The sequence below is a fragment of the Mytilus edulis genome, chromosome 14, assembly GCF_963676685.1.
Source record: "Mytilus edulis chromosome 14, xbMytEdul2.2, whole genome shotgun sequence".
Taxonomy (NCBI): domain Eukaryota; kingdom Metazoa; phylum Mollusca; class Bivalvia; order Mytilida; family Mytilidae; genus Mytilus; species Mytilus edulis.
Genome location: NC_092357.1, coordinates 57,721,611 through 57,736,332, shown reverse-complemented (window position 1 = coordinate 57,736,332; position 14,722 = coordinate 57,721,611). Strand labels below are relative to the sequence as shown.

Here is a 14,722-nt window from a genome sequence, read left to right as displayed (position 1 = left end):
ATGCATGATTGGATTCATTTTGCACTATAATATTATATTTTACACCTTTTCATTAATGATAAATAAATTAAACGTTCAGGTAAATGCAGCATCAAAACGTTCGACAGGAAAATTTACGCTAAAAGTTTGGGAAAGTGAATAAGAAATTGGAGAGGCAAAGAGATAACCAGAAAACACAGAATTTAAAAGAGAAGAATAGAAATAAAAAAAATAGGAAGAGGTCCCACATACATTTGTAGTTCAAATGTTAAAGAAGGAACAACATATGATATAGAAATTAGAGTAAAGGCTTGCTTGAGTGCTTGTGACATTCAGCAAATTCCTCGTCATATTCGTTATAATAGTTATCAAAAGTACCAGGATTATAAGATATATGTGCATATTATATATATAGATCACTGTTTAGATTTTGATTTTCAAACAGGACGTCCTTCAAGAAATAGTAACATCACTCAGGTACATTTAGCAGCTGTCAGTGAATCAACCCTTTTCCAGGGATATAATATGTAAAGATGTGACATTTTAAATGAAGCAAGCAAAGTAACTGGCATTTTTTTTCACTAATGCCACTGATAGTAATATGATATATCTGTCTGGTAGCAACCTGTAGTATTCAATAAGGAAGGATTGACAATTTTGAATGATAACAAAGTGAACTCTAATTATGCTATGATTATCAATCAGTATTTGACTGAATCAGAGGAGTAAAACTATATACATGTTTTAAAATATAACAGTTTATATGTTTGCTCAATTATTGAGGCATTGAAAATAAAGAAACCTTTGAAAAAGTTATAATTTGATCATTTTTTGGTTATGTAACTATAACAAGTGAAAATATGTAATGTATTATCATTATGCTTCATCAAACTTAAATCATTAATATAGGACAGGGTGACAAAAGCTTGACAATTTTTAATCCATCTACTTGCATAACTGTTATCTATGAATCGATAATTGAAAAAATAGTAGGGAGATTTACGCAAACTTCTGACTTATCTATTTTGCTCATTTTTGACCACAGTAATGCTTATATAAGCTACATTACAGAGTAACATAATATTAATTTGTTTACATTTACAAAGAAGCCATGTGTTGTAGCTCTGAAATCATGGTATCTGATCTCTTATTCTCTGTTAGGTAGTAACTCTTGCACATCAGAACAATGCAAAAACTTGAATTTTCCAACTTCTTGTCCTGTTGCCATGGTAACCGTTGTTCTTAGAGACACAAAAATGATTTCATGTCATTGTCTCTTGAAACTGTAGTACTCTGTGTAGGTTTAACAAATGACATGACAACATGTTTCACACTTTTTATACTGGTTTTGAAAGATATATAAATAACAGCTGTTGATCACTGTGTCGTTAGGGGTTACAACAACGTTTTTCAGTAAAAAAATAGTCTGGTGACCCATATTTTTTAATTCATATTTTCAAAGCTCATTGTAATGACCATCATGTGTGAAATTAAAAAAAAAATTCAATGGACCATTTTTTTGGAAATTCCAGAAAAATGATTTTTTTTTTTTAAATCTGTGGTTTTTGTGTGCAGCAGTGTTAATAAAATTGGAGTCGAAATTAATGAATATGAAAAAAACTGCCATCATTTGTGTCTTATTTACATTTTTCATAATAATTTTGTAATAAATGAAGAACAAAACTTTCAAAATACTTTCAAAAGCTTGAAAAAAATCCAGAGTTTCTACATCAGGTATGTATTTATACATACCCATAATGTACCAACTTTGGTGGCCGTTACCATGGAAACGAGTCTGGTGACATACTAATTCTAACTCAAATTTTTATAGAGACCATTGCATGTATGCAAATTTTAAGAAAAATTCAATGGGGAAAAATAAATGCTATATCTGTAGGGTGCCACCTTAAGGTGTCAAAATCAATGAGGTGTGAATTTAAGGTGTTATCATTGATAATCATATGTAATGGTCTTAACTATTAGCAGTTATTTAATAGGCTCTTGTTACTTTAAGTGGTGTGGGTATTGATTATCTAAGGTGTTTGAATATTAGGTGTCACTTTCCAGTGGTGTTTTATATCAGATTTACATCATCATTGGTGTCTTAGTTTAGGATTTAGTCATCATTGTAGTTTGAAATAAAAGGATTTCACTTTAAGTGATGTGTGGATTTATAGGGTCTACTATCAGATGTAAACCACCAAATCATGGTAAGCCACATCCGGTTGTATACGAAAGTAGGTCTAAAAATATATTCCCTTGAATTTGACAGTTGTAGGTAATTAATCCTACATTTTATTGCAGTAAAAACATTTCTGTGTCATAAACATATGCCTTGGGTATTTCAAAACACCATCATTTTTTATTTGGGATTTCTGTGGAAAACTTTGTAATCTTGAGGTTACATGGTGACTAAACCTTGTACACAAATAAAATAAGGGGAGACATTTGATTGGTTAACTTCCAATGATGGTTATTTTCTTATATGCTATGAAATGTCATGTGAATTTTTTTCTATAGTACTGGACAGGATAAAACTTTACTCATGCCAAGTATTTCTTTATTGAAAACAAAGATAAATTCTGCACATTTTTTTGAAAAGTGCAAAGGAGTAGGTCCAGTAAGACCCCTTTTCGGCCCCAAAATATAGCAGTTTTACAAAATTGTAAAAATGTAAACTTTTAATGGTTTATTGGACAGTCGAATGCTTCTGCTACATAAATATGGGCTCTTTTTGACAATACAATGCACATATATCGAGTACTAGCACCATTAAGTCATGCTAAATTACTGAAATCTTCACAATCTAGCATTTTAGTTAAATTTTAGACGGTTTTCGTGTAAAACGAAAGTGGCCGCATTCGTGTTCATCCTTAATATTGAAATGTAAGTTGTATTTTATGATAATACATAACATATTTAAAGGTTGAGGATGAACACGGATGCGGCCACTTTCATTTTTGACAAAAACCATCTGAAAAGTGACGATTTTTGGCATATTTGATATATTTTTCATATTTAAGCTTGAATCGGGGCGTTTTAAATGACTTATTAAGTTAAAATCTTCCACATTAACGAATTGAATCAATTGAAATAGACACTTAAGTGTTCAGAAAGTGTCTAAAATCTATCCTTAGATGAACTTGAAAATTGAGGCCGAAATCGGCCCTTACCGGACCTACTCCTTTAACAAAGACTAATAGGGGAAAATCAATGGTGGTATTACACCTAATTTGGGAAGCTGTACATGCACCTTTGACCTTGTGAGTAATATCATGTGTTAAAATTTCTTGCTATTTAAGTGAAATATTACAAAAAATGAAATATTCGGAGTGGATCGAGTCTCCATCAGTGGTATGGTAATTTAAAGGGTTTCAGCATCAGTGGTGTGTAAATATAAAGCGTGTCACTATTTGTATTTTTTTAAATTTTAAGGGTTTTACCATCAGTGATGTATGAATTTAAAGACTTTCACCATCAGTGGTGTGTAAATATTAAGGGTAACACCATCATTCGCGTATGAATTTAAGGTGTCACCATTGCAAGTAGATGAATTTAAAGGATTCCACCAACAGTGATGTGTATATTTAAAGGGTTTCATCATCAGTGGTTTGTAAATTTAGGGTGTGATTTTCAGTGGTTTGTAAATTTAGGGTGTGATTTTAAGTGGTTTGTAAATTTATGGTTTCATCATCATAAGTGTGTGAATTTAATGGGTATTATAATTAGTGAAGTTGAAAGGTTTCATCATTGGTGATATGTGAATTTAAAGGGTTTCATCATTAGTGGTATGTGAATTTAAAGGGTTTCATCATTAGTGGTATGTAAATTTAAACCTTGTCACCATCAGTAATTTTTAAATTTAAAGAGTTTCATCACCAGTGGTGTGTTAAATAATGAGTTCACCATTAGTGGTGTGTGAGTTTATAATGAAACCATCACACTAGCGTGTAAATTTAGGGCGTCATTATCAATGATTCGAGATCTTAGGATGTCGCCATATGAAGGTGAAAATTGAGGATTTTAGGGTCCTGTTAATTATATATTCTACATAAACAACAAATAAATGTAATCATGATCAACTCGATAATGTAAAAAAAATCAAGGATGCAATAGGACAAGCTAAGACAAGTGAAATGGAATCTCACTTTATTACTTGTAATCCATAAAGAATGTTTTACATTAGATCTGTATCATTCTTATTATCTTAACTAACGTGTTCTTATCAAATTTAGGTAAAATCAGATGTTTACCAAATATTTAAAAACTATATAAAATGACCAGTCACACTTGCATTTAAATTTAACATATAAAAAAATGTTTTGTTGTGATTTTCAGCACTATGATCATAACGTTCATATCTAATAAAAAACGAAAAAAACAACAAGACAAGTGAATTAAAACACCACTTTTTATACAATTATCACTTATTTGTAAACATTTAAAGATGTTGAACATTATATCTTTATAATTAATATCATCTGTTCAATCTTGTTCTAATCAACTCAAGGTTACATCAGAGGTTTGCAAAATGATATGTTTTTAGAAAACTATATTAAACTGTCAGTTTGTCTATTATTTCAATCAGTTTGACGATTGAAATGTAAACAATATTCATTTAAATGTTAACAGTATGTGTTGTCTATTAAACTTGTCTAATTAACATAATTAAATGCATTTATGTTGATTCAATATATATATACGTAGAATCAGACTGAGTAGACTGTATTTATAATCACCTTGGTTGATCTGCCTTCTTTATCACAGCCGACTCTTATAAGATGACGGAGGATATCCAGGTGTCCTTTATGTGCTGCATTCAACAACGGTGTCATTCCTTCCTATAATATTAACATAATACAGACATCAAAACTTGTGTAATAAACTGGACAGTATTGTGTTATAAATATATATGTAAATAAAAGATATATTGTATAAATCAGTATTCAAATTTGAAAAAAAAATGACCAGAGCTACATGGATTTATATTCTAATAAACAATATATAAACAGCATATATTGTTTTTATATGTTATAACTATTATCCGAACTGTCATCTAAAAAACAATATATTTGTTTATAAAAAGTATAAAAGATCTTCATTACTGAATGAAGAAGGACAAGAAAAATGAAATAAAATACTACTTTACATACTTCTGTCAATTATTTGTTAACACTAAACGATGTTGAAAATTAGATTTGAAACTACGATATCATCTGACCAAACCTGTTCTAAGCAGTTGGTGGTAAAATTGGAGGTTTACAAATATTTTTGTTTTTGTTAAAAAACGCAATTGAACATGTTAAATCTTTATTAATATCATGTGTATTACCTGATTCGATTTGAAGATTGAAATGCTAACACTATCTATTTTCATTCGAACGAGTATGTGTTGTCCACTTAAAAGGTAAAATCACAAAAATACTGAACTTAGAGGAAAATCTAATCGGAAAGTCCATAAGCACATGGCAAAAGCAAATAACAAAACTCGGTGGATTAAACCTGGTTTTATAGCGCTAACCCTCTCACTTTCAGTCTCATCAAATTCCGTTATATTAACAATGATGCGTGAACTAAATAGACATATTAAATAAAATAGTCAAAATATGGGTACAGCAGTCATCATCGTGTAACAATTTTAAAAGGAACAATTTAACAGAACACTAAAACATGATGATCGGATTCCTAGACTCTCCAGTTGAATTAATCAATGATTCCAGTATAGTGTATATTATTTAATGTATCATCTGAGGTTTGTTTCAATTAGTCATCATTAGTGGTGTTAATATTCAAAATGTTGTCATCACTAGTGCATGAATTTAGGGCGTCATCTTTGTGATTTGCAAATATAGGCTGGTCTCATGGGTGATTTTTTAATTGAAAATGTATTCATCAATGGTGTACGCAGTAAGGTGACACAATCAGCGGTTTGCAATTCACCATGTGACCATCAATGATGTAACCATCAGTGGTGTGCGAATTTACCGTACCACTATCAATGATGTGACCACCAGTGGTTTGCAGAAGCACCATGTCATCATGAATGATGTGACCGATCAATGTAAATAGTTATCAAAGGTATAAGGATTATAATTAAGTACGCCGTTTGCCAATTTGCCATGCCATCATGAATGATGTGACCGATCAATGGCGTGATCATCAGTGGTTTGCGAATTTATTACGTTATAGTCAATGTTTTGCCCTCAAGCGGTTTGCGAATTACCCTATCATCATCCATGTTGTGCCTATCAATGTTTTACAATTTTACCGTATCAGCATCAATCAGTGGTTTACCATGACATCATCAATGATGTGTCCATAAATGGTTTGCACATTTACCGTGTCATCATCATGATGTGACCATCAGTGGTTTGTGAATTTACCATGTAATCATCACATTTATTTGTATTTAGGGAGTCATCACTATGATTTAAGGTTGTCATCATCATAATTGCATGAATTGAGGACGTCGTCATAGTTACTTCGCGATTTAATGGTGTCACCCTTAATCATGTTGATACGATTGTTATGTAAATTATTGAATCCTGATTATCTAAGGTTTCTGATTATTAGAGGTCGCCATCAGTGATGCTTTAATTGAGGATGTAACCATAATTTGAGTGTTATTTAGAACAGTTTAACCAGTGGTGTGTGAATTTTTTAGGGGTGTCGCTATCAGTGATGTGGTGGATTAAGGGGATAACGAACTATATAAAGGTGTCCACTGTTGGCAGCACAGACATACAAACTTGTGATATAAATTGGACAACTTTGTATATTAATATAAATTATATATCCGTAGTGTTAAAATTTTAATGTTGTAAAATTATAAATTGTACAGATTATTGTACAAGCTTTGTACAATTTTATGGTTTACCTTTATGGAATAACCGTTTCACAAATGATATCGGATATGTTACTTACGTCGTAACAACAATTCCATTCCCTTTTATGAATGTGACCTACCGAATGAGACTATTTACCGGATTTGTTATCATATAAGCAACACGACGGGTGTCACATCCGTAGCAAAATTTGCTTACCCTTCCAGAGCTCCTGAGATCACCCCTAGTTTTTCGTGGGGTTCGTGTTGCTTATTCTTTAGTTTTCTATGTTGTGTCGGTTTGTCTTTTTCAGTTTTAGCCATAGCGTTACCAGTTTTTTTTCAATTTATGAGTTTGACTGTCCCTCTGGTATTTTTCGTCCCTCTTTTATCAATTTTTTATGAACCTCTTAACGCAAATGGATTATTCAATCACACAGTCCTTTGTTTCGCATATCTCTATCATATTTGCTTCTTTATATGAGACAATTTGATATTGAACATTGACCTGATTGATACAAAAAAAACATTACTTGACTATATTCATTCTTATTTGAGTTTTGATTTAAGGTGTCACCATCAGTGTTATAATCAGTGCATCAAGAAAACAGGATGTTCATCAAGAGGTTATGCATTGTAAGGCAATATCGTGAGTGGTTTTTGAACGTGTCATTATCAGTAATGTGTGAATTTTTGATATCACCATTACTGGGTGTCATCATCAGTTGTGTAAATATTAAGGGTCAAAATTGGTTTTGTGTGATTTTTTTGATTTTTTTGCTTCATTTTCAATGGTTTGTGATTTTAGAAGTGTTTCATTATCAGTGGTGTGAGTATTAAGGGTTTCTTCCATAATTAGTATGTGAAAATATTGAATGTCATTATTAGATGTGTTAAAAATATAGGGTGACATTGTGTAAAGTTAAGGTATCAACATCAGTGGTGTGTAGTATTTGATTGAATCATCAGTGGTTAAGTATTTATGGTGACATATTCAGTGGCGATTGATTTAAGAGCGTTATATATTAAGGGTGTTAACATAATTGTGCCTACATTTTGGTTGTTGTCGTCTGTGGTATGTGAAAATAGGATGTTACCTTTAGTGTTGATTGGATTAAGAGTGTCATTTTGATGATTTGCAACTTCTTTAAAGGAACTAAAGAAGTCCCGATCACCAGAGGAGGATGAAGGCTTTTTCAAAATGCCTGGGGTTCCAAACATTGATCGTCCGAAAAAAGGGGGTTCCAAACCCCCTGAACCCGACCCCATCTGAATCCACCACTTATTACACAATAAATCACGTAGGCTACAAACGAAGAAGAAGGATTGAGATGTTTAAGGTGTTTTAGTAATGCATTTATGAATGAATCGTTGATTGAGTCAAAACCAGTGGTAAATATTTATGTGTACGTGCAGTCAATTCGGGAAAACATTTTCAATTGAGTGATGTGTTTGGCAATGATGATGCCTTGAGTCTGGATTAGGGGTTAAGGGAATGACAATTCAACTAAAAAAAATTGGGTTTTTTCTCCATAAAACCATATTCTGATTCTAAAATTGATGAAAACATATTCTGTTTAATGAGGGAAAAACATATTTCTGAATCCCGATTTTCCCCATACCTTTGAGTGTTAATTTTTTTAACAAAACTATTTGATTGATAGATTTGGCAAACCAAATAAAATTGTTATTGCTATTTGCGAAAAAAATTAGTCTGTGTCGAACATAAAACCATAACCCGTCAACGCATGTAGTTAAATGGTCGGTCCGTTTTTTATGTAACAAACCAATTAATATATCAAGTTTAGACAAATAATTCGGTAAAAAAACTACATTTTATATTAAATAATTGTAATAAATACTAATTTTATTCAAAAAACGTTTCTTCTAAAAATATGCATGGTAAAATGCATTTTCTAAACACTTGTGTACCTTGTTTTGTGAACACTGAACCACACAAGTTCTACATTGACTATTGAGTTTTATCAATGGGAACGTAATTGTTTTTATTTTATGTGTGAATAACACTAACACAACAACGAGTTTAGGTCAATAGAACATTCAGGAGTTAATAAATAGAGCTTCGCCATCAGTTGTGTGTTTATTCATACAGCTTCCCCATAAGTTGTGTGTAATTTCATAGGGTCTCTCAATCAGTGGTGTGTTAGTTTATATAGGTTTAGCATCAATTATGTGTGAACTAATATACCCTTATTATCATTATTGTATTCGTTAAAATTTTGTAAGATTTTCATTTATGTCAAGAAATAAATCTTCAATAACAATATATAAACACTGTATTAAAAAATTCAATGTGTGTCCTACTTCAGCTTACCTTAATAAAAGTTTGTTACTCATTCTTGAGGAGTCAAAGATGTAAACTTTAATGTTCCTGTCATAAACAATATAACTTATGGGCAATGTCCCTTACACAGTCTTGATTCTTTTTAATCATCAATGATACAGTAAAAATAACAAATTGCAGTGAACCATTTTTTTTGTATATTCTAGAAATTTCATTATATATTTATTCAAAACAATGTTGTTTTTTTAAATAACGTTATAGGTTACTTTTTTATCTCAAGTCTACACTATAGAATTGCACAACAAAACTGGGAACACACATTCTACTAAAATACAAATCTTTCTCGTGATTTTTCTTTTGTGAATTCTTAAATTAGTGGTTTGCTGTAATCGACAAAACCCACGAAAATTGGAACACTACGAATTAAAATTAATTCACAAGAACCTGTTAAAATCAAACAGATATTTCAGTATCATTACTTTTCCGCAAAAAAGAGATGACGTATTCCCCTTTCTCCAATAATACTGTTTAATATACTTTTCTCGGATTTGACTATATTGTTTACATTCAAATATAATTAGATATCAAAGGTACAAGGATTATAATTTAGCACGCCAGACGCGCGTTTCGTCTATATAAGACTCATCAGTGACGCTCAAATCAAAATATTTGTAAAGCCAAACAAGTACAAAGTTGAAGAGCATTGAGGATCCAGAATTCCAAAAAGTTGTGCAAAATACGGCTCCGGTAATCTATGCCTGTGATAAGAAAATCCTTAGTTTTTCAAAAAAATCAAAGTTTTGTATGGTATCCATCTGCAAAAGGGGTAGTATTACAACTTGTACATAGTCTATTATTTCTATCAACATTATAATATCTGCCTGTTGCTACATGTATGCTGCTGAAAAATCGCAGTGTGTGTGTATTATACATGTATCTATACAAATTACAAAGCGCAAACGTCCCGCGCCGTTAATAATTATGTGTATCCCTGCATTTGATAAGTGATAGTAATAAATATACATCTGTAAGCAAACAGAAAAGGATTTCTTTAAAAAAAAAAACATCTATTGCTTTTGCAAAAATACAAAGTTCTATGACTTTTCCATTTCTTATGACTTGTAATTGAAGCCAATTGATAAATCTTCAAAAAGTCCGAAATATTTCAATTTATTTCATTGGCAAGCGTTAAAAAATGAAGAACAAAGTCATTACAATATGTGGCATCCTTAGTGATCAAAATCACGTTCTAACAGTTTTCACCTTTGCATATTGCCGAACATATTAAAACATAATGAAACTCGTACGCAATATCACCGGCGCGCGGAAGTACATAAAATATTACTAAAATGATCTTTCTAATGATTAAGCCATCTACCAATTTTAATAGAAATTTTTGTGTTCAAAGTTCTTAATTCTTAAATCCCCCTAACTTTTCTTAAAACTCCGAATAGATTACTAATAGAAACAGCGTTAGTATGCAAATGTTATTTAACAAAAAAAAATCCTCATATAAACTCATTCTTGTCCAGAAATAAAATTAAGAATGGAAATGGGGAATGTGATAAAGAGACAACAACCCGACCATGAAGCCTTTATCATTCACAATATTCCATCAAATCTGCGCAAGCCATTTTTAATTCTTTTCTGACAATGTTAAAATAATCTATCAGTCCTAGATTTCAGTATTTTTGGACTTTTCAAACTGTTCCCTTTGTTCTGAAGGTTTTGAAGCAAGGAGTTGTAGTTTCATTTTTCGTCTTTGCAAAGTACTTTTTTCTAAAGGACTCTGACAGTTGCCGTCTTAATAAACTCATAATGATGTTATCCATGTGTATGTATCTTACTTTAGCAGATTGTGTCTTGGGTGGAAAGACATCACATTTGGCACTCGTACATGTACCTCATCTTTTTTTTCATATTTCTATTATACAAAATCGAAAACTGTCCTTTCAGAACAAGGATCGATTTGCATATTTGTAAAATGTCATGTCATTGGTTCACACAGTGGCATTTTTTTGTGGAGGCATCTAATGTTTAGACCCCCTTTTTGTTAATAGGGACATAATATTGGATCCTCTCCCTTTATCCTTATTTGAGAACCCCTTTTAAAAATGACTGGATCCGCTTCATTACACATAATAAGTATGCATTTTTGTGTGGGCGGTACAGACCATCACTGTTATTCTTTTTTGTAGTTGTAATTATTTACGCTAAATTATGTTAATTAAGATTGGTGCACAAAAAACTGTGTGGTCATAGATTTCCTAAATTTGTTTTCTGAATTCATGTAGAATATGGAATGACATAATTATGGTAAATCGTGGAAATTACAACAAGCTTATTTGTTTTAGATTTTTAAATTTTCGATATATTAAAAGAGAGTGCAAATAGTATCAAATTTGTTTTTAAGGGAAAAAATACTATAGCAGCTGTAACAACAATCTAATTAAAATACAGATCTCTGATTTTGTTTTACTACATATAAATCTGCATTTTCGTCCTTAATTCTTATTCATGTATAGTTTGAGTTCTGATATCTACGTCTTGAATATTACATGTAGGAGTTGTTGGTTTTATAAACGTCAAAAATACAGCAAACAAACAAACAACAAAAACAAACCAAAAGACATCCAGAGAGCAAAGTGTTTTTTCTCGCCTTGCAGCTCAAACTAAAAGTATAATAAACAGTTATATTATAACTATACCACGAACAAATTTCGCTAGTTCCATGCCATAGTAGAGTGAATATGGCTCACTTTCATTTGAAGGATTAGTTGATGCATATTTTGAAACTTAGGAAAAACTATATATAGCAAACTAAAATATTCATAAAAATTGAATTCACACATAAACCGCAGCTTATTAGTGTGGGTGTAAGGGTAACGAATGTAACAACCTATCGGGAAGTTATATAACATTAAAACATATGTTTTATATACATCGTGCGTCTTTCTCACACCAATATAACGTAGAACGACAAATTGAATAACTTAGGACAGGGTCTTTCAATACTAACGGATTCAATTCATTTATCGACAACTTTGAGTAAAAAAAAGATATATAATTTTTATAGAAAACAAAGACACTTTTCCTTGCATTATTTCATCTTAGTGAAATAATTGAAAATTATTATATATTTTTTTTAACATGATACACATAGCCAAATTTTGTATGTTTGCATTACATATACTTGCCCTATTAGGATTGACATTACAATTAGAAGATATAAGTTAGAAAGTCATAAAAAAAATTAAAGGACAAAACGTCAATATATGGATTGGTTTTTTTTCGGAAAATGTTTTTTTTAGCAAATATTCAAAAAAGAATCTAAACTTTTACATATTCAATACATTTAAGGTAAAGACCCAGAGTTACATATATATTAGCATACATTTTTGATAGAAAAACATGCTATGTCAATATCGCATATCTTTTTAGCTATACTATATTAATTTTGCGGTTTTGTGAACTGTGCGTGTAGCTTTAACAATTTCAATAGTCTTTAGAACGAGGCTATCATAAAATGGTTTAGAAACTTAATCTACACATACGGAGCTACATGTATAATTCCATGACAGGTGTACGTATGATGTTATTGTGAAATAACCATTGTTTTTGCCATGTTTCTTTAATATTTCAAGGATCATTGATTGTATTACCTTTTGAATATTGGCAAGTGTCATCGAACTTAATCTTTATAGACAGAAAATTTTAACACATACATTTATTACTGTTGGAGGAAGAAGAATTACTTATTATAGTGCAACATGCGTAAACAAATAAATATATATCTTATATTAAATAAGTTTGTTATTCAAATGAAAGAAAGGATGAACGCATTTACAAACAGTTATAATATGTATACTCGATGCTGAACTAAACATTAGTAATATTGTTTTAACGAAAAGTTCTATGAGGGTCTGGAGGGGGTCTTTCATTTCTGTTCTCTAAAATGTTTTAGGCCGGTTTTTTGTTCTAATCTTAATACTTTTTGTCTATTATTATGAATTCTTTATATTTATACAAGCACCGTACTTTTCTGTATTCTTTATTCTTTTGTTTAATTTTCTCTAGTATTCATATTTATTGCCAATCATTATTTATTCTATAAAACCCCCATCGACATCCTATTATTTTCAATGGTATGTTATTTATAGTTTTAACAATCCCCCTTCGCGGTCTAAGAGCAGTTTCAGAAGAGTAGTGCACACGGAGACATGGTTCCCTGATGCAGCATTTAAGAGGATAACGAAATGACCGTAATAAATTATCTGACATATAAAATATTTGGATTTTGTGTTGATCTTTGCTGATGAAGATAAATACATAAAATTTTAATATCATTCTGTCACATTAAACGGATCTTAACACGATTTGAAAGTTTTGAACGCTACTTTTCATAATTGGTCTGAATTCGCCCAAAACAGTCTTAACATACTTGATTTAACGCTAGAGCCATCCATCTTGATTATCTTGACATGACTGAACGGGCTAAAGACGACATAGCAGCGTCTTAAAATCGGAAAAGTCTTCACGGTTTTCCCTAGCGGTAAATCAAGTCGATTAAGACTTGATCAGACTTAAATGACCTATTCTGACTTAAATCTGGGTACTAGTGTTAATGCGTACTTGTAAATAAGTGCCACTTTTACAGGGTTAAGCTGAATTCACATTTTATATATACAATAATATCTTTCGAGAAATTCAAAACGTGAATCACTAAGCAAGATCTCGAATATCTTTTAAACAAATTATATAACAGTCAAATAACTTGAATTTTTTGTCAGAAACTATCAACATTTTTAGTAAGTCCCAATTTCAAGTGTATGATACTATCTTCAAATATAAAAATTAATGTTATTTTACTCACACTATCTCTGTATTCCAAATCTGCCCCTTTTTGTATGCATCTTTTCAAATCCTTTAATCTTCCATTGTAGGCAGCATTACATAGTTGCTGTAAGTAAATCAGAACCTTGTCATTACCGTCTTGATAATATAACTGTACCACTTTTACTATGAAGTTTTGTTTAAAATGATATCCTAGAATGGAGTATACAACTATTTTCAAAGGTTAAAATATAAGTCTGTATATACTCTAATTTTTCCTTAACAGTACATTGTATACCCCAACCCTTGTTTCAATTTTCAAAGAATGAATTTGAAAACAAGACTTTAATTATTGCCACCTAGCCTGATGTGCATGTTTTCTGACATGGAATGTCTATAACCAGTAGGGAACTATTCTGATAACAAATTGATAACAGAATACTGTAAATGTATAGTTTTGCAGTTAATCATAACAACATTCATAGACAATAATAGTGCATTGACTTGACATATCAACGATATAACGATATAAAGATGAGGAGCTTAGGATGAGGAGCTCGCATTTCCCCGTTGCGGGCCGAATTCTTATATCGTTGATATGTCAAGTCAATGCACTATTTTATACAGCAATAAAAAAAATATTTTGAATTGTTGTTTAATGTGTTAATGTTATCATTTGATTCAATATTGGGAAATTTCCCCCTTTTATTAAAAGGCCTCGTATCATGCAGGCGGAGAAATATACAACACGATGAAATGAACATGACCTGTTGAAATTCGCA

The 14,722-nt window shown here is 31.1% G+C and overlaps 1 protein-coding gene across 1 annotated transcript in view; it reads right to left on the bottom strand.

The window, feature by feature from the left end:
- The window catches only part of LOC139503146 (protein fem-1 homolog A-like), a 90,400-nt gene extending 76,321 nt beyond the window's left edge, over window positions 1-14,079 (bottom strand). Inside the window, exons 1-2 of the mRNA XM_071292874.1 lie at window positions 13,981-14,079; window positions 4,719-4,820 (exon numbers count right to left, since the gene is read on the bottom strand). Coding sequence (XP_071148975.1) covers window positions 4,719-4,814 — 96 coding nt within the window. The 5' untranslated portion in view covers window positions 4,815-4,820; window positions 13,981-14,079. The remainder of the gene's footprint in view (window positions 1-4,718; window positions 4,821-13,980) is intronic.
- Between the last annotated feature and the right edge of the window lie 643 nt (window positions 14,080-14,722).